A 27,533-nucleotide genomic window follows, 5' to 3' on the forward strand; every position below is an offset into this window, starting at 1 on the left:
TTGGGGCTGACAGTAGAAGGGAAAGAGAGGAGGGGACAAAGGAAGGAAAGAGTCAGCAAAATCCAGATTCTTGCACTGCCAGGAGGAAACTGAGAAAAATCACTCACGTGGAGACACAACTCCGGCATTTTTGGCATGACTAAGAGCAGGAGCAGCCACAGCAGTTTTACATCACCTGCACAGTTCCCCAGTTGGGCTGGCTGTGGGTTGGCTGAGTCCCCTGCACAACTGCAGGCATTGCCAGGGTTGCTCTACACTACACGCAGACACAAATATAAAGAGCTATCCCAGTAACTGCTGGCAAACAGCATCCAGCAGTCATGCCCTGTCTATCGCGATGCTGGATCTGCCATCTTCTCTCTTGGGCCCCTCCCTGTTGCCCTTCACCCACCATACTCCTTCAGCACTCACTCTGCTATTAGAGATGGAAATACTGAAAAGCATCCACTTATGGTACAAAACCTAGTATCACACAGACTTGTATACACAAGGGTAGGAGGGGCTCTCTCATTGCCTTCCAAATACAGGAGCACATATAGGCAGGAAGCATGTTTCAGTGTCACCCCAAGGCTGCAAGGAGCATCCCTCAGGAAGCTGCTAAGTGCTTCCTGAGAGCACTTGGTATAAAACCAGAAATAACAATCTGCATGTATCCTTTACATATCAGTACTGATGTGCTTAGTCTGTATGCAAGTAAGTGGGTGGGTACGTGGCATGTCTGAATTTGTTTTAGTAGCTGAAGAAGAAATAAAATAAGCTGAGTGAAGGTAAATCAATATTCGGAACCCATGGCTACAACTTCAGCTTCTATTTAACTAATGTCAAGCAATTGGTTGTCCATCACCACCTTACAAGTTCTGTTCAATTAGCTCCAATAATGGCTCCTCTCTACTTAATTTACCTTCTTCATGTCATTCTTCTTCTTGCTTATCACATAGTTATTCCTCATTTTCCAAATGCTGCCCTTCTTTTTTTTCAACAAAGGTGCCTAAATTTCAATTTCTAGGACTCGTTGAGCCAAACACAATCCTAACTTAAACTCTCAATGATTCCTTGCATTTGCATGTATTTTGTCATTGTGTATTTTGTACTGTATTTGACTTCAGTGCAATGAGTGTTGCAGATCCAGAAGTAGGAATGATGCTCAGAAGGAGGGGACTTTTATTTACAGCAAACTATCATTTAGATTTGTCTTCAATAAAAAAGGAGGGAAAGAATCATTGCATCTTCCATTCACTCATGAAAGAAAACATGCATAACCCCTAACGTGACCATTTTACAAGCCAGGAGTAGTTTATCTCCAAGTATAATGGAGAGCATGGAAGGACAGAAGTATGAAGGTAAGACTAGCAGAGAGCAGGAGCTAACAGACAGCACATGAGCTTCATTTACTGATCATAAAGGTCTGTCTGCACAATGCTTGGGTGTTTTACATCAAACTATGTGGTTCACTGTCTTTATGTTTAAACTTTCCTTGATTTTTCTAAAAAGCACATCTTGTGATGTTTCAGGAGGAAGTCATGCAAACCTTTCACCAAAGGTATGCATGGCTTATTTCCAAACTTTTTTTTTTTAATCAGACCAGACTCAGAGCCACTCTGGGGAACAGAACTACCTCAAAGAGGCACGAGAGAAGAGGATGTAGATGGACAAATGCATCTGTTTAAAAAAAAAAAAAAAGGAAGTTCTATCACCTGGAGACAGGTTGAATCGAAAGAGTGCTGCGTTTCCCACCCCTTTAATCATCTGTTGAACTCGTTAGGTCTGAGTAACTCTTCCTTTGTTTTATTGCATATTGTGTTAAGTCACTTCCAATGTTGAAGGTCCAAAAAAATAAGGGGTAAAAATGCTCCACACCCTTCCTTCTTCATTAGTGAAAATTATTTAGCATTTGTTTGCATTTGGCATTGTTTAAAGGCTCACATTCAAAGATGAAACAGCAGAAAAAAAAAAATCTTAAACTTTTCAGATTTTTCTCATTTATTTTTTGTTCACATCCTAAACCTGTGACGTTACATGCAAGTTTTATTCTCTTGCCAATTTTTTTCATGGACATATTTACAGAAAATAATCTCTTCCATAAATAGTAAAAACATGGGCAGCTGGTCCTAGACAGTACAGACTGCAATAAAGTTCTCATAATGAAGTAGCTCGTATCTTAAGGAGTACATGACAGACAGTGCTATTCTAGACAGCACTATTTTAGCTGCTTTTTCAGTTAGGTCTGAAATGGCATTTCAAAAGTTTTAAACATTTAAAAAGTTGCATACAATTAAAAAATCCTTCCACAAAAGCCAAAGGAAATATTCTGGCTTCCCATTTTTTATCATGAAAATACCCAGATCAGGCAGATAACACCATGCTTCAAAAGTGTCAGTCAGTGTTTCTTCAATTTAATCTATAGTCTCCTGACTCAATGAGAAGCATTAGAGAACAGATACCACGGTGTAATTTCTGTAGCACCTTCAGAATAATTCAATCTAAGCCAATGAAGCTATGAAAGATGCAAAACCCACCAATAATTATGGAAAACAGATACTTTCCTCATTTTGAGGCTGTGAAGGATATAAGAATAATTAGTCAGAAATCCCTTGTCAGCAAACACTGATCAGAAGTTGGATTATTGCTTAGATGTTTGTTTGACAAAAGGAGAAAGCTGCGTAAAACAGAATGGCTGGATACACAAAAATCTGTGGTGTATGACTGCCACCCAGAGGAGCTCACAGGAAAGAGACACAGCCTCGAATGGGGCGTCTGTCCTGGTGAGAGATGGTTTGAGACTGTGAGACTCAGGTGGATCCATCAGGCAGATCAGCTCTTCTCCTTTGATACCACTCACAGTGGCGATGCTGATATTCTCTGCTCCTTCCTCAAATCCAATTGTACCCAATGACAAGCAGTACTCAACGACAATTTTGCAATCAAAGGCTTATACCTTGCATAGCTTTGGAAAGTTTTGCTTTTCTGGGCACTGTCCTTTTTCTCTCTTTTTTTTTTTTTTTTCTGTGGTAAAAAGTTATGGTTGAGTACAACTTACAGTTGAGGGACATGTGTAAATTTAATACTTAGAATTTCCAATATTTAGAATATTTAGAATATTCTAAAGGATTGTCTTTGCACAAGTTTTAGAAGGCTGCACGTGTTCTTGTTATATTTGTGTTGGGGAGTATGCCCATATCAAACAGACAAGAAATCTGAGTCGCGGATTCGTAATTGCATTCGTAATTCACAAATCTCATTAATGGTGCTGCATACAGCTGGCAGCAGCACTTCTGGACAACACTGACTTCTCTGTTCGCTGCTATCCTATATGAGCCTTTGGTATTCTTTCATTTTTTTTCCCATAAGTTCTGATTTTAGCATCTGAGCACACTTCAGACTCCCCTACTGCCCTACTGTCCCTCCCCATTACTACTCCTTACGCCCACTTGTTCAGCAGTTCTGCAGTCTTTCAGGCTTTGCTTGGCAGTTGATCAAACTGTTCCAACAAAATCAAGGGTTCTCAAAAGCACCAAAGCTTTTTGTATTCTGTGAACTAGCCACAAGCTTTTCTTGTTGTATCAGTTAAAAGTCAGTAACTGTGTCAAATGAGAAAAGATCAAGAAGACATCCAGTGTGATGCCAGTGTCTGTGCTCGCTCACTCACTCAATTCAGTATTTACTTTAACTGTGTGCAGTGATCTTTGACACAAACCTCAGTGAGAATTATTTTTGTTGGCCTATCAAAACATTTAAAAATGTTCCAGCTGAACTCCAGTGGAAGTTGTCACATGCTTTCTTTAAGAGCAACAAAATTTATGGGTACACTTTGCCATTCTACTTACTTTTGAAATATTCTAAGGAATAAAAATATGATTTTCCAGGCAAGAATCTAAGTTGCTTTCCCCCTATCTGAAATCTAATAATTACTTTCATCATTTAGGTTAACTTCCTTTCCTGCTTTGTCTATGACTCAGTTTACTTCTTGCTCCTTGAACTTTCTCAGGTGTGACCCACACCTGAAAGAAAGTGGACATCTTTTTAGCATCTCTTGAAAATGCTTTCTCAGCTGTTCTCAGCTGCTCTTTCTGTGGCACAAAGCTTCTTTTGTGGTTAAACTAAAGATGTTCTCCAGCTGGCTAGGAATTTGCTTGAGTGATAAATTACTTTACTATCACTTTTTTAGCAGCTACTTTAAACTTCCTCTTTGGAAATCCCATATTCATGATGGTTCTTCCTGCTCTGTCTCCCTCAAAACATATATGGTTACATATTTGTTTTTGCTATTGCTCCTGTTGGAAGTCGTTTTGAGAATTTTGTATGAAATTTGGCTTTTCCCCTTTCTTAATAAAATCCAAACTTTAAGGGAATTTACATTTCCTTTTTGGAAAGCCAACACCACGTGGCTGGCTGTTCTCAATGACTAATCTGAATTATGATGACCTCTGACTGAAAACATAAATCTACAGTCTGAAGTAGGAGGTTAGCTGAGCTAATAGAACCAAACAATTAACTACCACCAGCAGGAGATAAAAATAAACCACAAAACCAAACCCCAAACCACTTTTTGCTCTTAGCCAGGAAGACCAGAAAGTGACTTACAGAGATTATCATATTACTGTGGTTCCCTGGTAACAATTACATACATATACAAGATTGCATGCAGTCAATACTGCTACAGAGAAAATGTAGGCAGAAACAGATTGTTAAATACATTATGTATGATTAAATTCTTCTGTTGAAGAAGTGTCACAGAACCGTCAATTAAAATAGCTGGCTTGGTCTGAGATCCCCAGCAAACACAATTTAAATTGAATGGAAGAATAATTTAAAGAATTCTGAGAGGTAAATTACAAAATGTAGGTAATGTTGCTCCCCAGGCATATGCAGCCTCTGGCCCACAGAATGCAGTCAGCAGGATGGAGTGTTTGTGTTACAGGCAGTAAGAACACACACTAAGCAGAAGCAGACTGCAGGTGTAATCATGTATGACCAGTTTCTAAAAAAACTGCATGTTGATTCAAAATTGTTATAACCACTGCGTCGTCTTTAGACACAGGGAACGTGACATAGACAACGGTTACAAGTTGAGATGATTCCAAATGGTATATGGCTATTGCTGAGGCACTGGGTGGTTCTTCTTTCAGAGAAGCATGGATTTTATAGGTGCTCTCTGATCTTACATTAATGTCCTGTTTGGGAAACTTTACTGACTTCATTGGAGGCTTACATGATTCAGATGAAAATAACTTCCGGTAATCCTTTAAGGAACCAAAATACAGTAACAGCAGTTGTACAAATGTAAAATCAAACACTGGGAGGCTATAGAGCATGTTTTCTTCCATGATTAAATGCCTGAGATTGTTATAATAATCTCTTTACAAGCAAAAATATGCATCTGGCAACAGATGTTGAAAAAGTTATGTCAACTGAAATATAACCATGTGAAAACCTTTTGAACTCATCTCTGGAAACAAAGTATGAGCACACCCCACCACACAGTGGTACTGGGATATTCGCTTTTATAGCACTCTTTCCAGAGATATAAATTCATTGGGTAATCAACAAGTTTGTGTTCATTACAGATATCTACTGTACTGAGTTCACAGTATACCTCAACATAGAAAACTTTGCCAGAGAAATTCAGTTCCATTTGGGCAAATGGACAAATGCTTCCACTAACAATTTCCAAGTATGAAAATCTAATGGTTTCAAACATCACTTAAAAGTTTGGCCTGCCAATTGGGAAACTTTCAATACTTACTATATCTCACTCAATATTATTTAGCCTTTTGACATCTTGTTCTTTTCAAGAATAGGAGCTTTGTTCGTCTGTTCTCTTTATGAAACATAGATGCTTTTCGCTGATTATTTTTCTCTGAGAAAGGGTAAATAAATAAAAATACACTACTAGCACTGCAGAATTGACACAAACATTGGGACAATGACCTGATTTTCATAAATATTTCTGAACTATAAGTCTCCTTGAAGAGTATCAGATCTGGAGCTGAACAATATCTTTGCTTATCTTGTTACGGTCTTTCAATTTCCCCCTTTCAGGAATTATTAGACAATTTCATGCAACGTATTAGTCCTTTCCAGACTGCATTCTTTCCTCAAACATTGCCTATCATCCTTCTTGTCAACTTGATGGCCCTTTGTGGGATGTATAATTTAGCTTTGTTTTCCTTTGTGTCCTGAATTCATGGTCTTTCCAATTCAGGCATGAGCAGGTGCTATCAACGAGGTACATTCCAACAGCAGCTATTAGGCAGAAATACTGAGCAAAACTGAGGAGAAAGTAATTAAAACCAAATAGCAAACATTTACAAGAGACAGTGCCAAGGAAACAATTAGAAGTTTAAAAAGACCAAGTCTTGATTAAAAAAAAAAAAAAAAGTCTTCATGCTGTTAAAATAGGTTCAATATGAAAAGTGCAGATATATTGACTTCCAACTTGCTGCACTAAAGGAATGGACATGCTGCCATCTGCTATTTTGTAAAGGAAACCCAGAACTATTTTAAGTTGATCTGCCCACTGACAGCCTGACTTTCTCTCCAGTAGAGAGCTTTTGCATTGTTTTAACTAATTAATACCACGAATATTTATTTTTTCTCTATCTTTTGCTATGTAAGACAGCAGGAAAAGCCTTGAAGGCCCTCCCAATCTGGATAGCTTTAATGTTGATAATAATAAAATAAAATAAAAACACAGCAATTCAGTCAACTGGACACAGTTAACATTTCAATATCCAGAGTAAACAAAAAAGCCCAATCATCTGCAGATAGCAAAAGTATGGGTGACTTTCTAGACTGTACAACATGGCTACAGGAGAGAAAAGCCCAGTCACTGCTGCTTTGAACTGGGGAGGCACAGAGTTGCACACTGCTCACCTGTCTAAGATATCTGCCGGACTTCCAGACCCGAAATGGATCAAGCAAAGACAGAGTGTGTATTTCTGCAACACAGCCAATCCATGCAGGGATGATACCCCCATCGAGGGAAACAGAGAAGTAATTTGTGTGTAGGTATAATAAAACCTTATCTGATTTAGGCAGGCAAAAAATGCCAACGAATGTAAATGCTCATGAATGAGGGAATGAATATTCTTGAAAAAGTCAGAGGAATTTTATTCTGCTCTATGCAGTCTTTGTTTTAAATAGCAATTAAATGCTTAACCTGCTTTTTCTTTACATGTTAATGGCTAGCATCTCTTATCTTCACAGCTGCTTGAAATTGTTCTCAAAATCTAGATGGATAAAAGAGAAAATACATCTTCTGCCTAATTCTGAGTGACCCAGTAAAAAGTAGACAAGCATTGAGGAGAGTAATCAGTTTAAGCAGATCTCACACTTCAGTGAGGTTAGAAAGAACAGTCAGTTATAATGTAGACAGACAAATAAAAAGTGCAAGAGGAAACAAATGAAGATGTTTCAAGCTAATCTATTAAATGGAGAAGAGTAAGGTATTATTTATTACTTCATTATTTTAGTAACACTATGTTATTCTAAAATTTCTGCACCTTCTGTTCTGCAGATACTGGATGCTTGACTTTATATAGCTTAAAATAACAGTCTGATGCTCAGTGTAATAATAAAGGCTTTATAGGATAAGAACCATCTGTTGCAATTACACTCACTTTCTCAGATTTTCTGAAAGGGATGAAAAACCTTAGACTTCATTGATTACACGCCCTTGATAAAGTATGAGTCATCTCAAAGGCGTTTGGCATACAAATGCAATTTTCATGGAAACAGTCTAATGAGAGAACATATTGAAAATGGTCATCCAAATGGTCTTATTGATAAAAAGATTCTCAAATGAAACACAATAACACAGCAGTATAATTCACTCTTCCATGTCTGTAATGCTATTAAGAAATACTCTTTGGGCATTCCACAGCTTTTAAGTCAAATACTATTTTCAGCACTTTTTCTGGTGAGATCATTAATAAGATTATTTCACCAAATCTATGTTAATTATTCTCCACTCCCCAACCACAAATCCTAGGGCCTGGAACTTCTTCCCACACTATGGTAAGAAATTTACCTCCAGATGTTAATAATTAAGGCATTAAAGGGTAAACCCAGTACCCACTTCCGCAGCTGCTGCAGCTCCCATGGCAGTAAAATACTGTGGTTAGAGTGCTAAAGAGTGTGGGTGGATTGGAAAGGGCCTTTCAGTATTTATGCACTTCTGCACAACACAGGATCAAAAGGGCTTCCAGCTCAGGCAACATGTTGGCTGAGCATGGTGCTGGGCAGAATGGTTATGTACTTCCCACACAGGAGGCTACGTGAGGAGTGAAAAGCAGATGTTTTCTAACATATTCTTGGGCACCACAAAGAACAGACTTAAAATGGCAGCCCTCTCACAGCCTGGATCCTGGCCTGGAGCAGCCCTTCTCAATAGTTTTTCTCCAATTAAATGATATGCAAACGGATCTCTGAAGTAACAGATGCCTTGAGTACTGTGAACATCAATAGGAACCATTTTTAAGAGTTTCAAATCCAAAGGTGCTGTTTTGAGAGACCATTTCAAGGCAATTGGGAAGAATGCTTCTCTTGCTTTCCCTGACCAATTTCTCTTTTTTGAGTCTAAGTCAGGATAGCAGTCTGTTCTTATTCTGCACAGGTACTAGGTATAAAAAAGTTTTACTAAAACCTGGGGACATGTTTTTGAGTAAAAACTTAATTTTCTGCTCAAACAGCCGAGTACACATTTGAAAGTCTTATAGGGTTAGTATAATGAGCAAGCATTGATAGATATTGATCTGAATAAAGTTATTTTTAAATGTATTCTAAAATAGTTTAAAATGCTTTTCTTGAGCATAGTTTCTAGGCATAACTATTTGTTCACTTGTTCAAAGGTCTCAAAAGTCAATAATTGAATTATTTAAATTTAAGCTTTGGAAGCGTGTCAATATTTCACAGTACACATGTTTAAAATAGAAAAGTTTGTGATGGGACTCAGGAAAAGTGCTGCGTAAGATTTGCTGAACATTTGTTCAATCATAGAATGGCTTGGGTTGGAAGGGACCTCAAGGATCATCAAGCTCCAACCCCTCTGCTGCATGCAGGGCCAACAATCTCCATATCTAATATCAGATTAGGTTGCCCAGGGCCCCATCCAACCTGGCCTTGAACACCTCCAGGGACGGAGCATCCACAACCTCTTGGAGCAACCTGCTCTAGCACCTCACCATTCTTTTGCTAAAGAGCATGAGATTTCAAATATACTGCAATGACTTCTGTTGCTACATACTGATATTATTATCTCTCCTACATTTTTAAATGATCTTCATTAAGTTGAGGTACTTTTGGCTCTGATTGTATCAGGCACTTGTTTTTCTTTGAGAAATAGGACTCAGACTCTAACCTGCAAATAGGAAATGTCAGCAAGGGAATATCTAGCTAAGACAGGTGCAAAGCCTTAAATAAATGAAGCGTAAGTTTTACAACACTTTCTTTCCCCAAACTATCATTTTTTAAAATGATCTAGTTACAAGATGCTGGCATGTGCCATGAACTGAAAATAATGGCTTTCAACAAGCAAGTTACAGCATAATATCCATCTTGCTCTACAATGATTCATTTGCACCCACAACTGAAAAAAAAGATCAAGATATCAAGGGGAAAATTCTGATTTTCAGACCTTTCACAAATCTCTGCTTTATTTGTTTTTATTAGACAGCTGACTTTTATTAAACAGATACTAACTGGTCATTAAAAAATGAAACTCCACCTCAAAGATGTTTTGGAAATTGGCACTTTTCATCTTACTCACAAATTAATCTATGTTTTGCTACACATAAAATTATCTTTGCTTCAGTCTCCAGTTAAGCTATTTACATTCCTCTGTTTTGGAAAACATTAAAGAACAACCACCAACAAACATTCTTAATATCCTAATCTGTAGCTATCACATGTGAGAAAATGTAGAAGACCAGCTGTATATTTATATATATATAAATTATTATTTTTTAAGCAAACAAATAATAATTAAAAAAAAAAAAAACACACTCTTCTGAGTATTTTGTTGGGTGACCTAAACAACTTACCTTCAAAAATGATCCCACTGGATGATAAAGCCTTTAGTTTGCACTCGTTTATAATTGTAGTACATACACAGTATGTGTGCATGCACAACCAAAGATAGTGTAGATTAAAATCTCTACAGCAAAATTGAAAGAGATAAGGAGAATGACTGAGTGTCTACAGTATTTACGAAGTGGGTAATTTGCAGAGAGAATTCATGGAATGTTTAAGTACACTGGATTTTTTCTTCACTGCTAATGCTTCACAAGAAGCCTTTAATATGTTTTTTTTTTTTTCTTCCATACATGGAAATAATTTGGACAGTTGAATGGGAATGGATTTGCAAGGGTCTCTAAAAAAAAAAAAAGATTTTTTTTCTTGAACTGAAACATTTTGCTGTATTTGAGTTTATTATTAACCTCCTTCTTCCTATTGTAGATCATCGCCTCCTGGGGTTAACACTAGTCAGTGTACATTGCTTATGATGTATTACAGTCTTTCCTGAAGAGAACTGAAGGGGAGCATTTCTGAATGGAGGTGCTCATCTGTTCCAGAGGTGGTCACGATATCAAGTCAAGGTCTGCACTGCCTTCTGAGGAATCTACGGGTGAGGCATGGGAAAGAAGAGACTGATGGTCTAGTGTCCCGTTCAGTAGGGAGGGCATGGGCAAGCCATAGGGGCTTCAACATACAGTGATGGCATTATGGTATTTCCCATCCCTATCCCTTCAGCCCTCTGCCACTGCTGGTACTGAGATGACTGCATTTTGAAAACCCTCCTTGAAAGGCTTGGTCTTGGAAATGCCCTAAGGTGGTGCAAGCTTCCACTGAAATCAATGGCTCACCTGCCCGGCAGTAGATTATACACTGTGTAGTTTAAGTGAGAGAAAATGAAGTAGAGACAGCTGATATACTCACCTTTTGTCCTTTTACTCCACTGCAGTCACATTTTCCACAACTAGAAGAACAACCCTGAAAATAAAACAGAAAGCAGGGTTTAATCATCTGACCTAGGTGACAGACAGAACCTATCAAAACAAGTCAGGGATGTTAGCAGGGTAAGACAGCACAGGGAATGTCCACTTAAGCCCAGGGCAATGCTTTGTTATCCTTATACAGATGTACACTCTCAGTCACAGTCCAGTAAAAAGTCCAGTAAATGATTTTGCAACACTATAACACTACATTACTTGAAAATTATTGTATTTTGGGCCACCATTTTAAACACAATTCATCATTATACACAGGCATTCTCCATCTAGCAATATGAAAGACAATTCAAAACATGACCTTCCATCTATTCAATATTTATACATTCAAAGCCCAACAGATTGTTTAAAATATAATCAATCCCTTCTTAGAAGCATCTCTTTAGTACCAGATCATTAATATATGGCTTGCATTCTGCATATATATTTAACCTCTACAAATACATGCCATTGCTTTGAGGAGAAAGGGATGGTAAAACAGCTTTTAATGACTTCTAGATTTAAGAAGAAAAACAGCAGACATGAAGAATACCACCTATGTTTCTTTTTTGTAGATGCAAAATATTTACGCAACATTCTCCAGATCTTTACCATGAGGTATCTCAATATTGATCGTATCAATTTTTTTTAATCAGTAATTAGCAGTCTCCAGATAACTGTTTTGCAAGGAAATTAAAATACTGTTATAATTACCACAGTGAACTATTTAAACAAGTACATCTGCACATATTTTACAAAATCAAACCAAACCACAGTCTCCAAGAGGGCAAACTACTCCTTTTACTGCGAGACGTGGACACAATTGTTAATGTCTACTGGACAGGCAATGACTACTTCCTGGGTAACAGTCAGCAGTAATCAAAGTATTGAGATATTTATCACTTCGTCATGAAGAGCCTCTCATTTTCTTTGCAAAACATGAAATCAGAAAACAGATGAGAGAAGTCAGATTAACTGATGATCAAGAAAAAGCCTATGGTTTCTTAGTGCTCCTGCACACTCAAGTGCATCTGGGCTACTCCTCCCTTCTCCTCCTCACTGCCTCCATGAAGATACTTGTAAGTAACTCAGGCAAATCCATCACTTCTGTTAGTTATCATACCTCTCAGAAAAAACTAGGAGGCAAACAAGCAAATCTCTGAATAATCCACCAATGTACTCAAGATCCTTCACCAACCACACAGCAAGCCATTATCTCAGACCATTCATGGGCAGCACCTCTCTGGAATGACGTCTCATCACGGATTCCAAGCACCCATTCCTCTATATCTATAGATCCACAACCTACGGGGACCTCAGTGCAGCTGGGAAGCCAAAGCAAATGCTACTGTTTTGAATTTGGAAAACTCAAAAGAAACTAAAAAACAACATTACTCAGGGAAACTAAATAATACATTAACACTTTTTAAGTATATTTTATTTTAAACCAAAGCATCAAAGTGAACATGGGCTTTAATGTTGCAAACGGAATTATTAAAAGCTGTCCAATAAAACTAAAATACCAACACCTGAAGCAACTGTTTTGATAAGATCTTATATTTTTATAAGTAGAGACACTGATTTTGTTGTTTGAAGTCAAAGCTTTCTCCACATTCACATAAAGAAAAAATATTCTTTTTTTTTTTCCTCTTACGTTATACTGTAGAAAGAGAACCTGAAAACAATGCCAACACATGGTACAATGCCAACTCAATACTGACCAGGAGGGAAAACTGCCACTCTCTGAATAATCAGCTTCACTTCTTGTGCTAGAAACTTCACTTTGCCTAGAAAAACACTTGAAAGTCCTGTTTCAAGAACTGATCAAGTACAGCCTCTTTTAGTTTTTCAGACCTGATGAGATCACAACTGGAGGACGCATGCTTGAAGCTCATACTTCCTTGTCCAGCATCATGTAGAATGTTATCAGTTTTATCAACACATCCCTTAAATTCAGAAGTCTGTTTTAATTGCATCTGGGAATGTAATTAAAACACGTCATCGAATCATTATAAACATCTGTTTTCAAGTTAATCCCCTCATATTTCCTTAAGCCTGTTATTTAACATACACCCTTTTAGAAAAAGGTATGTTGCTATTTATTTTCAGTTGGGTTTTGTTCTTAAATCTAGCATGGCCAGAAGAATGGACTTGTGCTTTCACATCTCCTTTTGTACTTCCAAAACAGATGCTATTATGTTCTGTTTTTCCTGTTTCTTAAGCCTTAGTTTAGAATAACCGAAGGCAAGGAAGGTAAGAAAGTATGAAGCATCAGGCAGCACAGCTGCATAAGACCCCGTTTGCAGAAAAGAGCTGTGGCCTGCTATGTCAAAGCAGACCACCTGTACTACAATACTTTCTGTTTGTTTTATAGTGGCATCACCTCCTACTGTTTCTGGCTGTAACATTTGTAAGCGGATGGACGATCAGCCAACAATGACAGCCTCTAGTCGATAACATTATCTGCAGCTATGAAAACCTATTTTTAAATCTGAAGGATGTGATAAGACTATGCATATGCTAGGAAGAAGTCTGAGCTTTTTTCTCTTGGTCCTTGGGGAAGATGAGAAGGCCAGACTGGAAAAAACTTATGGATCAAAAGTCACTTTAAGGAGGTCAAAGGGTCATTTAAGTAATGAGGTGGGAAATTTGGAGAGAGGAAGATGGTTACAACAGGTACATCTTAGGATTTTTGTTCATCTGACTTAGTGCCTGTACAAACATCCATATCACTTCACTGCAATCACCCTTTATTCAATGGCAAGAAACGCAATTCTGGGCTGGGATTCATCTCACCTATTTTGGATGTTTGCTTTCCATGTAGATGAATCACACCTTAGATGAACAAGTAGGAGAGACAGGCAGAAAGGAGTATGGGCTATGTATGAGAACAAGGGGAAAAACCGAGAGAAAAAAAATGTACATAGGGGATCAGAGGGTTTGAGGACAAAAGTGGGATAGAAAATAATAATAACTCTTCATCCCTTGGAAAGTGGAGAATATAATTCAGCTGTATATCTTTTGAACAAAGAGATTCACATTTCTGGTATTAATTTAGGAATGACTTACTTATGAACCTTACATGATCAAGTCCTCAATGGGAAACTTTATCCTGATGGAAAAATTACAGTCACCTCAATGTAAGTGAGCTGAAACTATGCAAATTATTACTTACTTTAAATTGTTCTGATTTTAAATAAATCTTAGGAAATGAAGAACCTAGATTATGATTTCCCATCATACAAGCCTAAAGATGAGATATATAGCTTTGTTCTATCTTGTAGACATTCTTTCTGAAACGGTATATTTTCCAGGAACTGCATGGATCTCAAAGCAATCCCTGCTGTCCTCCAAGTGCAAAAACAGAGAAGGAATGGTGCTATGCAGGAAGTGCAACATGGGAGGAACTCTGAAGAGGAAAGCCCTTTATCACTTGCATAGGAACCAGCTACAGATTAACATGATGACCCTTGCCAGATGTACCATGATACTTCACCTCCGTACGGTCAAGTTTGCAGCTTTCAAGCAGCCACAGCTCCCTTCCATCGCTGGCCAGCCTGTTATTATATATTTGGTGGCATGCATTTTTCTTCTTCCTCCCACAAAACATCAGCCCAGAAGCAGAAGCTCATTTTAGCAGAATGAATTGCTTCATTTTGTGACAAGCATTTCCGTTCTGTTTCTTTCTCCCAGACTGTCTGCAACTGATAAGTTTAGTGAATCATGCTAGCAAGTCAGAATCAAACAAGAAAAAAAGATTATGTCCCTTTAACATCACACAAATGAGTGTGCTATGCAGGCCAAATATTTGCCTACAAGAGAGCAATTCATTTATTAACAAAAAGTCCTAAAAGTGTGCTGCTGATGAATGGGTCTCCCAAGCCAGCCCACAACGGCCACATATCCCAGGCCTCAGGGTGCTCAGCCCCGAGTAACATGCTAAAAAGGCTGCTGATGGAAGAAACTCTGCTTTGCAGTTCAGCTTCTAGCACATCTGTCAAACCTCAGCTACAGACTTCTGCATTCTGCTCTGTTTTTCCACGTCCAGCTACTTTCCTGGCAGTTGAGGGCCATTGGAACACATACAGGAACAATACAAACAGCCAGATTAGCAGCCTGCGAGGGAGACAGCGGCCATATTTGGAAACGCACCATTTCTGGAAACCATAGATAGCACCAAAAGAACACAAATCAGAGCCAGTTCCTGGGCACTCACCTCTCTGACAGAAGTGTATTTTTCGAGACATAATGTGGTTCACCTTCCCGCAGCATCAACCAGCCTTCTTTGGCTGAGTTTCAGCTGCCAGGTTTCCTACTAGCTCAAGCTGACTGCATAGGCCTCACTCTAGCTCAAATCTTACACTGTAGAACACAGGCATAAGTAAAATCTGATACAATTCTCACTGTTTACTTAAGGCTGGTGATGTTGAAAATCTCATTCCAGGGAATACGGTGTTCTTCAAGTGACTGAAAACCTTGTAAACAGGTGACCAATGAGATCAGCACTGATACTAAAATTCTGTGGCTAGCCACATCTTCTAATTCATAGCTAAAATGCTTCAGCAAGTAAAAAATACTTAGGATTTCATCTCATAATTCATTCATTATAAAATAATATTTTCTGTTTAGACATACTTAAACTGGTCACGTTTTCTGAGAACTGTGAAGATTTCCCACCCTGTTTGCTTTTGTTCATATTCCAGTCTGGACTGAATTCCGATACCAATTCCCAGTTCAAACACCAATTTTGGTTACGCCAATGGGATGTCCCTGTCACACAGGTAGTTCGAAGTGACAGCTGAATCTCCTGCCTCCAGACAGTCCTTCCCTCTCTGCACAAACTTTCCCACGGTGGAGATTTGTCTCTGTATAGCAAAGGCTGTATTTCCACCTATTCACGAACTTATACAACTCGTATAGCCAACAAAAGATCTGGATCAATCCATTCTTCAGTTTCACATCACACCAAATACGGGAATAGAGAGGTGGTGCCAACTGCAGGATACTTATCTCAAATTCCTCTCATATTTTCTTCTCTCCTCAGAATGTCAAAATAGCTCCCTAGCTGCATTACAATTCCCCTACGTTTACTCTTTAGATAGGGCTGTACTGGGTTACCTGAGCTCTCCTTTTGTGTAAAATATCACCAGAGGAAACCACTGCTATTTTTCAGTTAACTGCAACACTTAGTCAAAATGTTTCTTAACTGATATTGCAGTCTATTAACAGCTTGAAAAAAATGACATTGCTACAACTTCTGATTTACAGCTAGCTAGAACAAAAATTATTATTTTTTTTAAAGATTAATCTTATTTGCCTCTGTTAGATTTATTTTAGATTATGGACACATGTGGCTACACTTGAAAAAAAAAGAAAAAAAGAAAAAAAGAAAAGATAGAAAAAAAAGAATAGAAAAATAATTTTTTTTTTCTTTTTTTTCCTTAAATAAATACAGCAGTATGAAAAGTTTTGTATGGCAACACCATATTTAAAGAAAAAGATAACGTTGTTTGCAAAAATAAAAACCAAAACATCTCGTCTACTAAAAAATAGATCAACCATGAGCTGAAGAGTGGAATCAAAACTTGCTGACTGCACTGAACATGGCAGCTCTCATTTCAACTGTAAAACCATCAATTTCAGATGTCTAAAGAAAGTTAAATGAGAAAATATATAAAGAATATCTTATGATTTTATAATGCCAGCAAGTTCCAGTCTTTCCTTCTCTCCATAGTCCTCTTTATCCCCTATTAAAAAAAAAAAAAAAAAAAAAAAAAGTTGGCCACTTATCTTCATTTTTTTTGTTTCCCAGGAAATTATTGCCAGGTTACACTTACCACTGTACTGGGAATTCCTTCAACCAAGGGATAGCTTATTGGTTTTTCAGCATCTGGGTCTCCAAGTTTGGCTCTGGTGAGCATTAACTAAAAGTTTCAGTCACGTAGCAGCTATTTAAGACCCTTGGTTGTGTCATTTCCATTTTCTGAAGATCTGGTATTCACCAAGCACAGAAGATCAGCTCCATTCAAGATGTCCCATGGTATCCCACCTGTCTCCAGCTGGCAGGCCAGGTGGAAACAGCTTTCCCCTCTGTCTTAGTTCATATCTGCCATGCCTAATAAATGTTCCAAATGGCACTGGGTGCCTAGGTTTAAGCAATGAAAATGAGTACTACCCAGTAATCTCCAAAGGCTCATTAAACCTTGTACAGATAAGATGAATCAAAATACTGATTCTGCTGAAGAGCTCTATAGGATGCAAGTTGATGGACAGGTATGGGACAGAAGGAAGCACAAGTGGTCTCCACATATTCCCTGTTAATGTAAAGCTGTTTTAATGTAACTTTTAGAGATCACTTTAGACCAGATGAGAAATTTCCTCTCTCAAACCTACACAGTGGAAAAATGGAACTTCAGTTACTAGTGCATCAGTGCATCAAGTATCTCTATTAATAAGGGAATCTCATTCAAATTAACATACAGATAAGATGAAATGGCAATTTACTGCCTGAAATACCATTGTGCATGATGAAATCTGAACTGATTACAATGATTCAACTTGGATTTTATTTATAATAATTGTACAAGTTTTAGAAAGTTAACTGATTCTGTACAAATAAATCGCAACATACTAAGCTGGACTATTTTTTTTATGGCTCTTAGGACATGCGGAGCTGTCTGTGGGTTTTGGCAGGTTTCTGTTCTGTTTGGCTGGGAGATGTATTTGTTTTGTTGTTGTTGTTTTTATTATTACCAGAATCTTACAGGATGTTTATATAAAAACTGCAGACAGACCACAGATCCTTGTCAGAGATCTCCAGTGTATTCTGGCCACTGACAGCAATATTAGCTCAATTTTTTATGCTTAATGTTAATTATTTCAGAAAAAAATATACATTTTTTTAATTAGCATTAATGGAAGTATTCTGGAAAAAAAAAAAAAAAGTTGTAATAAAAAAAAAACAACAGTCACCTCTTCTTAGTCAAATGACTCCCAGATTGCTGGAGATGAAATGTTTTATTGTAAAGATCTCATTTCTGAAATTCTTTTCTAAAGTCCCTATGGGTCTGTCCTGGACATGGGGTCATGACTATGGGAGTTCCCTGAAAGCTGTTCTGCGAACACAACTTTCCTGTCAATTGTTTGAACATCATTTTCACAAAGCAATGCAAATCCTGGGAGCTTCCAGTTAGTTCACAGGAAATATGAAGTTATTCCTGTTGGTCCATATTTGGACAAAAATTGACATTTATAGCAAGTGTTTCCTCTAAGTAAAATTCTTTACAGGAAACTCTGAAAAGAATCAAGGTCTCGTTGAGAAGGACTGAAAACCATCCTATAGAACTGCCACTTTTGCAGCAAAATGGCAGCAAGCCAAGCTCCTTTATGGTGGGGCACTTGCTCACATTGAGAATAAGCATCCTTCTTAAAGGCCATGTAACCATCTTGCATTCTCTCTCATGGTTTCACTGGTCACCATGGTTTGCAGGACGTGGACAGACCCTCAGAGCCTGTGTCCATACACATCTATATAGTTGGTGGAGGTCCTGCACAAAGATGAAACAATGTGCACAATGGCCCTTCTGGTGAGGTGGGTGCTGCTCCTCATCCTGTGTGGGCTTCCACCCTCTTGGCTGCTACCCTGAGAGAAAGGCAACTTCCCTTGTTCCACATGTCCAGAGCCTTTGCCAGCCTTTCACTTTTATAACTGGTATTTGACACCTATAAGGCCCTAATACATCAGGACGGCAGAGAAAAGCAAGTATGTAGGAGAGACACTGCCTCAGTGCTCCAACCCATCCCCAGGCCTTTCTGTAAACCTCAAGGCCAAGGAAATGCCTCAGGGGGATGTGCAGGAAACCAGTGGAGCAATTTTGCAAATGTTTACAGCGAGTTGGTGAGCCATGCTTTTCCCTTCCGTTAGCTGATGAACATGGATGTCAACATAAACAAACAGATTTGAAAGTAACATCTCTAAAACAGCACAGCCCTGGGAAGTGGAGGGCTTCTCCCTTGGCCACCGGTTGCCTAGACTAAATAAACAAGGAGGTGAAATCCTCTTGGTGGGGACACACACTGAACAATGGGAGAAAAGCCCAGGAAAAAAAAAATAAATTCCTGGACCTTTAGGCCCGGCTAAAGGATAAACCCAGGTGACATTCAGTCCAGCACAGATGAGGACAGCTGTGTTTTAAACAAATCACATGGTCTGTGCACAGCTTTCCTTTTTGTGGGCTCTGAGTACTGCGCTTTAACTTACATAACTCCACTTTCCACCAGAGGAGGAAGTTATGAACCAATGCCACCGTGGGCCTGATCTTGCCCAGGAAGTATCCATCCTCCATGTCCCATAAAATACATGAATGGCACCCATTTGCTCCTTCCCGGTCCTCTGCTCCCATCACTGGTTCCTTACACCTCAGCCCTTCCTGATCAGATTCTGAGAATGACTTACGAAACATCGGCTCCATATGATGTGCAAAAAGATTTAGCTTCATGTACCCGTCCATAAAGGCATATGCAGTGCCTGCAGTAATAGCCCTGTACCTGTTCCTCATGACAGACAGACTGCTGCTGAAGCAGATGACTTGGGCAATCCTGTGTGGAGCCAGGAGCTGGACTTGATGACCCTTGTGACTCTTTGAAACAGTGGCTGTACCTCCACAGTACACAAGCCCATCTCACAAGAGGTGCAGCATCCTGTTTACACAAAGATTTGCCCCTACTTGTGAAATGCCACAGCTTCTACAAAGAAAGCCTTGAGGGAAATCTCCAACAACCTCCATGGCATATTGAGAAGTACACGACTATCTATTAAAACCCTTGCAGGAGCAGTCCCTCAGCTGGAATATTTAAAGGCTACCAAATTTTACTAGACTTCATGCAATTTTTATTGTATGATTCTATCAGAACTGTCTAAAAGATTTCTTGAATTAAAAACATGTTCACTCCACATAAGCTTTTCTTCTAGATAGGATGTTAGCTCCCTAATCTCCTCAATAACATTGGGAAAAAGAGATAGGCAAGATAGTGATAGCCTCATTCTGGTCAGCAGACTCAACAAAGACTCATAAGATTGTTAATGAGTAATTAATACCTTTTAAAAACTGTAAAGTATTCTGGAAACAGCAGCAGTAACCACAGCAGTTCAACATCCTTGTCAAACACTGGATTTAATATGCATGCAGCATGTTTAGTCTGCTTAGCAGCCAGTCAAAATATACACACATACAAAATGTTTCATTTTATAAACCCACTTTCCTTCCACATAGATCTCAAACCTCTACAAAACAGCTTCATCCTACAGGAAAACCGTACAATAAAAAGCCATACTTAAATGCTACAGTGAAAGATTCTAGCCCGCTGTTGCAGACAGACAGTTCAAAAACCTATAGAATCACAGGCAGACCTAAAATTGGAACAATATTTCCTTAAGTGAAAACTTGTTTAGGACTGTTTGCATTATAGTCTCATCATTCATTTTGGACTGCAAGCAGGAACAGGTGTTTATTTACATGCATTTTTCTCAAATATTCTAACAAATCAACAGTCAACAACCTACCTGGGCATCCTCTCTCATGCTCAGAGATATAACTTCAGTTCACTTAAATTAATAATTTTTGCAACAAATTGACAAAAGCCAGATTCCTCTTCAGACTCCTAAAAAGCCGAATAGGAAGCATTGTTTTTTTTAAGCAGGCCAGCAAGGATAACATTGACTATGTATTGCTTTCTCTTCAAGATACATCAGTATCTTTTCTGGTAAAGACCGCACACTCCAGAAACTTCTCATTCTTTCCAGTCTCATTTCAAAGGACACTGATCCATAAAGATAACACATGGATATGACTATGGCTGTTGAAGAGCCTCAACTTGCAAAAAACATAGATCTTAAATGCAAAGCTCATGGTTTTACAAAAATCCTCTCTCAGTAAAGAAGTAAATACTCTACTGGTCAGAAGCACAAAGGAAAAAAAACAAAGGTGCTATGGAGGGAGGGAGGGAAACCAACCATTTTTGTCTGTTCTTGCAAACAGTCCCAAAGGCCTCTTCTTTCCTCTCTGAGAAGCACCAGATAAATACTCAGGGGTACCAGGTAATACTTTGTCCCAGTGATATTGTCTTTTAAGAAAGGGTTTAGGGAGAAGAAACAAGCAGATTTTAAAAAGCAAAAGGAAAACAAAACAGAACAACTAGAAGAAGAGAATTCAACCCCCAAATCAACTTCAAATCTTAATACCAGGACAGATAGTTGAGAATCAACTGCCAAACCACTGCTTCACTTCACAAATCCAGTTCTCAAGGACTTTATGATGCCCTATGACTGAAGCAGAACCTCACTTCATAAAAATGCACTTGCGCTACATCCTCCACAGATGTGAGAAGTAGGAAAATCTCCTCAGAGATCAACAACCTCTCTCGTTCACAAGCATTCTTGTACACCTGTGATTTATGACTTTCTTGTATCTGACTTCAACAAAAAGAATGAGGATGAACAGCCTAAACTGTGGATTGCAAAGCTCCTAAGAGGATTAGGAGCTACAGGGAAGAGGTCATGTCACCTGCTTCCCAACAAGCAGTATTACCGCTGCACTGGTAAAATGACTGCTACAACTTGCAAAAACTCAAGTTACTAGTGAGCATTATGCTTGTAAGACTGAGCAGGTTGGATGCCTTTAGGGACACTGGTGATCTCACTTATCCCATAAGCAGCAAACTTACATGGGAAGGAAGAAATTCTATCCAAGGTGAAAATCAGATAGTCTACATCACACACTTTTTCGCATGAAATTCCACACTTCAGTAGGTTTCAGCTCCCACTTGATCCAGTTCTTACTTATGAGACTTAGGACACACAGGAGTTCACAGAAAGGTATTCAAATGACCAGTGTAGCTTTTATTGCCCTATTGTCCTAAAGTTAGAGTCATATAACCATTTGAGTTGGAAGGGGTCTACAAAAGTCACCTGGTCCAATCCCTCTGCAATGAACAGGGAAAATCCTAATCCTAATCCTAATCCTCTAACTTGAGCTGAATTCAGCCCTTACATAAAGGCACATAAAGAATATGCATACTGGGACAGACTATCATGCTAGCTCTTCCTACACAAATCAGGTCTTCCAGAAAATGTTCTCACTTGCAATTTGATTGTGAAATTCCAGATGCGTGATAAACTGTAAATACTGTAGATAAGTATATTCACTAAAGACAAATTTGTCTCAAAATGAGGAGCTAACAACTATCCAGAACATTTTTCAAAGAGTTTAATTTTCTTTTTCTGCCCTTTAAATAAATTTTTATAATGTGGCTAGTCAATTGGATTCTTTCAGCATTTTTAAAACATAGCCACAAGGGAAAATACGCATTACCAACGTGTACTTGTTGGGCCCAAATGGAAAACAGAAACAATTTTCTCAAAACCACGTTTTTATTAAAAATTTAAATGTTGGAACATGACCACAGTAGAACAAAATAGTGACAGGAAATATTATTTTAGTGTGCAACATTTGTCAGACGCAAAAGGAAACAAACTTGTCAGACTTCTCTTTCTTTTATGTTTCTTTGTTGACTAGACAGGAAGTTGACAAAAATTGTTGGGTTTTTTTCTTTTGTCCTTGTAAAACATACAATGTAATTTTTATTGTAACATTTCAGCCTCTGACTGCATTCAGTAAATAAAGCCTGCCTCATGAGCATCCAGGAAAGTGTTTCATATCTGACTGCTTACAAAAATGCTGAACTAATTGAGTACAAAACTAAAAGTAAATAGCTCTTGCTGCAGAAACGGAAATAACGTGTTTTAAAAGAAAATCCATTATTTTCTTTGGCAACTTCCTGAGAAGCCATAGCTGAGCAAAATGAAATATTTGCCTAACCTGCATTCCACAGGTAAAGGCCAGCAGGAATGCAAACACTGATGAAAATCAACATTTAGCTGTAAGTATTTTGTGAGTTGTTTATTTCAAAACAGTAAGAAGCAGTCAGGTAATGTTCAGCTACAAGACTGCTTCTACTTATTCGTGACAAGCAAGTAGACACAAGTAGGCTTCAACAGACATGTATGTTATTTAGAATTAAAAACCATCCGGAGCACAGTAAGCTCATCTATCCAATAAAAGCTCCATACTAAACACTAAACATCATATTCTTTGGGAAAAAAAAAAAAAAGAAGAAAAAAAAAAACCTAAATTTTCTGAAATGAATACCTATGAGTTAATATAGCAAATGGTAGAGAAGGAAGAGAATAGAGCTCTTTCAAAAAATATCCTCCCAATAAGAGCTTCAAGGCACCCAAAGGGCAGCATGTAGGATACAAGGATGGCTCTTCCTCCCACAGCTCATAACAGGTGAGCACAGTCTTGGTGGGACCTGTTGCAGGCTTGCTCTCTCCTTCCTGCAGGCCTAACCCTACTATTGCATTACTACTGGCATGCATCAGACCCATTCAAGAACTAAATTATATGAGGACTTAATACAGCAACATTTATCCCCGCCATGTTCTTAACAGCCAATTTTAGCTTCTCAAACTAAAATGATGTTTGAGTCAATCAAAAAAATGATGCTAGAAAAACCAGAGACTGAACCACTGAGGGCCTGTACTTTCTGTCAGTCTAATGTGAGAGATGTAAAACTGACAAGCTTCTCAAGTACTTCAATTACCAGAGGCACTTATCATTTTACCAGGCACTGAGGTAATTTGCTAAGCTGATGTATTTATGAGCTGCCACATGCTTCTGTGCCAGAAAAAGATGGGAGTCACCTGAGTTTAACTCAGTTTAATGAAATACTATTGATCGTACTGCTTTTTCCAAGACCGTAACTGCCACTATCTAAGATACCTCCATTTTTATTGGTTTACTGGTAATCTTATATTAGTTTGTAAGATATAGTGCTCTCTTTTTTTTTTTCTTTCTTTTTTTTTCCTAGAACAGGTTGACTGACTTCATTTAATTTCCAAAGAACTGAATTGACTACAGCAGTCAGCTGTAATGCTAGCTTAGACAGGCTTCTAGTTTGTGAAAAACGATCATACCTTGTGGCACTACCAGCATGGATTCATGCCATAATTTGCAAATTTCCAGGCACTCAGACAGGTGTTGAAAAGGAATTTCCCAGTGCTCTTTGCTAGAGCATTCCCAGCCTGTGAACAGCTCTGGTCGATGTCACGGACAGCACTAGCAGTATGCGGTGTTTGTAGTTTTGCTAAAGAAATGATAAATTTCTAATAGCAAAAACTTTATCCAGCATCTTACAGTATACAATCTTGCAATCTGCAGTAAGTTTCCAATTATTATTCTCAGATAATGAAAAATTACCTTGAGTGATGCAGACACAAAATGTGAAGGCTAAAAACAGTCCTAACTGACAAGCATTTCTCTGACATTTCAGTGCCAGATGTAAAGCTGTTCACAAGCTGTAAATTAGTCTAGCTGTTTCAGAACATTCTGACTAGATTCACTAATTGAAAAATATTCAGCTTACTGCAAGAAATGCAAACATTGACAATTCTGAGTAACAAGTGTCCTCAAAAAAACAGGAATAAAAGTGATAAATGTAAGCAAAACCACCCAAAGTCACATCACGAGACCGCCTTCCATGCCAGCACATCTGCAGAAGTTGTATTAAAACTCAAAGTTCAGAACATGTCATTCTCATGGTAACATTCTTTATGCGCCAGATGTATTCCCAAATCATTCTCTAGAACAGACCACACTTCTAACCACACATCTAAATAACACTCAACAAAAAATCTCATTTATGCTGCGTGAAGAGTTAAAAACAAAACAAACAAACAACCCCATGTAATTCTCAAAAACACTACATCTACCTATTAAAAGTGGCTCATTAACAGAAAGGCTGCCTGTGCCATTCCCATATAACACTATAAACCATACCAGCTCCTTACAGATAAGTAGCAAATATTCATAACTACCAAAGATCCCTTGAGTTTTGGCACTCTTACTCAAGCTTGTAGTTATGTGAGTTTATGAAAAACTTGTAGATTTTTTTTTTTTAAATAATTAAAAACTGTCATTCCCCTTTGACTGTCTTATAGGTTGCAAATCTGCAACCTACAGATAATTCCAAGGAAACCAGGGGGTAATTATTGAAAAACAAATAAACAAACATTCCTTTTAAAATAAAACCACACTTGCTTTGGGCCCAGCTTGCATTTCTTGCATGCGGATAATGGTAACTTCTATCAGATTTGCTCATGGATCATTTATCTCACTGATGTTATTCAGCAGTTGAAACAAATGTGAAAGAATTGAAGCTCTTAGGGCAGATTTGGTATATTTGATAAAGTCATTTTAACCAAAGTTAATGTAAGCACAAATTTTGCAAGGGATATAGTTTCTTAATTTCACTGGTGCTTGCTTTGAAGGAGATATTTATTTATATTATGATTTTACAGTATTTATTGTTCCATATCTCTAACAGTTTATCTGATCTTCAAGTAAAATAATTCAGGCTTGAAAAGTACCCTATTGAGATAAAGATTCATCTAAGTTGTAACAGAAAAAAAGTTACTTTATTGAAAAGAATTTTAATAATGAAGCTCTGGAGCTTGCAGTAGTTCTCAGAATCATCAGGAATTGAAGTTTTCAGCCCTGTCATCACTCACGAACAAAACTGAGAGCCCAGGAAACATGTGGAACAAAACAGCTCGCGCCTACAGGATCCAATCTTGGGGCCAACTCTTCCCTCATTTCTTTCTCCTGCATGATCTCTTGAGCATCATCCTAGACTTGCACAAAGGAGAGTACTCTAAGAGTAGAGAAAGAAGAGGAAGAGCTGCTGAGATGGGGGATTAGGAGTTCTGACTGACAAATACAGAGGCACAAAGCTTCATAATTCTGAAAACTGCAGTGCAGATCCAAATCCTTGCAGCAGATTCTTTCTATGGACTGCTGCACCCACAGCATGACCTAGCACTATGATCAACAACTTTGATAAATCTTGTTATTCATTCAGATTTGAATATCCAAAATTCCAAACTTAAGACTAACTAGGGTAAAAACAGTAGTATCAAGTGAAAAAAAATATTTAAAAATTGTTTTTAGCTCTACAGAGTGTACTGAAATACTCTTTTTGAAATGGTCATTTATTATTTGCACTTCCCAAATCAAGGCCTAATGTAAGCCATATCACTTTTTAGATCATGGAATCACCATTTCATCCCATGGAAAAACTCTATACAAAAATAGCTTCCGTAGGAAGATGGAAACATTAGGGAATTAGTACCAAGATTCTGTTATACTCATTAGACAGCAGCCTTCTTCCTTTGGTTTTATTTTTTACATCCTTCCTTCCTTTTAGATGACTATGTGTCACCATTTTGCAAAAAAGAAAGCATGTGAATCTTATCGTTGCGAAACCTCTAAATGCTCTTTCTGTATTTTTCCAGAATTTTTAAGTCATTGTGGAGGAGTAATGAAACACACACCAAAAAAAAAAAAAAAAAAAAAAATTATAGGTATTGTAATATTTAATTCTTATCCAAAAAAACATGTATTTTTCTTAACGATGGTGACTAACTTGAAATACCGCATGGAAGCGTTCATTCTATTGAACAACCTTGACTTAAATGTTTTTTCCCTTCTTGTAAATTCTTTTTGGCCTTTTCCGTTTCCAGTGCTACTTCTAATATATTCCCAGCCTGCTCTGAAAGTTCTTAAACACTTGAACCACAAGCAAACTTCAAATGAGCTCTAATAAAAACGTGCAAAGGCACAGGAAGCTTTTGATCATCTCTGAGCAGAAGACAGACTAGCTGTAGCAAGCTGACCTAAAGGTGCTGTTGGCAGTGGAAAGTTTAAGGAGCAACCAAGCTGTCAGACAATAGTTTAAGCTACTCTACTCTGGAGAGTCATCAGGTTAGATTCTTTGACCTCAACATGATGGTTCTTCTGAGTAATGCATAGGGAATTCCTGAGCCTACTTTAGATTCCTTGCTCATTCTTAAAGCGATTTGCAGTATAAATATAAATGCATCTAATAGATGTAATTTGTAAATCAGTGGGTCAGCTGCACACTCTTAAGGTTTCAGATAGCAGAGTTACTGCAGCAGACTGTTGTATGATAAGCTCCAGGTTCAAAAACTGCCCTTCAGAAGAAGTGGAGAAAGATCCTCCAATTCTCAACCTCTGATTGGAGAAGGCTCTGGGGAGACCTCATTAAGGCCTTCCAATATTTGAAGGGAGTATATAAATAGGAGGGGGAGCGGCTGTTTACGAGGGTGGATTGTGACAGGACAAGGGGGGATGGTTTTAAACTGAGATAGGGGAGGTTTAGGTTAGATATTAGAAGGAAGTTTTTCACACAGAGGGCGGTGACACAGTGGAACAGGTTGCCCAAGGAGGTTGTGGATGCCCCATCCCTGCAGGCATTCAAGGCCAGGCTGGATGTGGCTCTGGGAAGCCTGGTCTGGTGGTTGGTGACCCTGCACATAGCAGGGGAGGTTGAAACTAGATGATCATTGTGGTCCTTTTCAACCCAGGCCATTCTATGGTTCTATGATTCTATGATCCTTGTGTGGAAATCCTG

The 27,533-nt window shown here is 38.2% G+C and overlaps 1 protein-coding gene across 2 annotated transcripts in view; it reads right to left on the reverse strand.

Annotated features, from left to right (window-relative positions):
• Positions 1-27,533, reverse strand: part of COL4A1 (collagen type IV alpha 1 chain) — a 111,085-nt gene that overhangs the window by 55,610 nt on the left and 27,942 nt on the right. For both annotated transcript variants that reach the window (XM_010728563.4, XM_085215501.1), the window contains exon 2: positions 10,936-10,989. In XM_010728563.4, coding sequence (XP_010726865.1) covers positions 10,936-10,989 — 54 coding nt within the window. The remainder of the gene's footprint in view (positions 1-10,935; positions 10,990-27,533) is intronic.

This window comes from Meleagris gallopavo, chromosome 1 (assembly GCF_905368555.1).
Source record: "Meleagris gallopavo chromosome 1, MGAL_WU_HG_1.1, whole genome shotgun sequence".
Taxonomy (NCBI): Eukaryota; Metazoa; Chordata; class Aves; order Galliformes; family Phasianidae; genus Meleagris; species Meleagris gallopavo.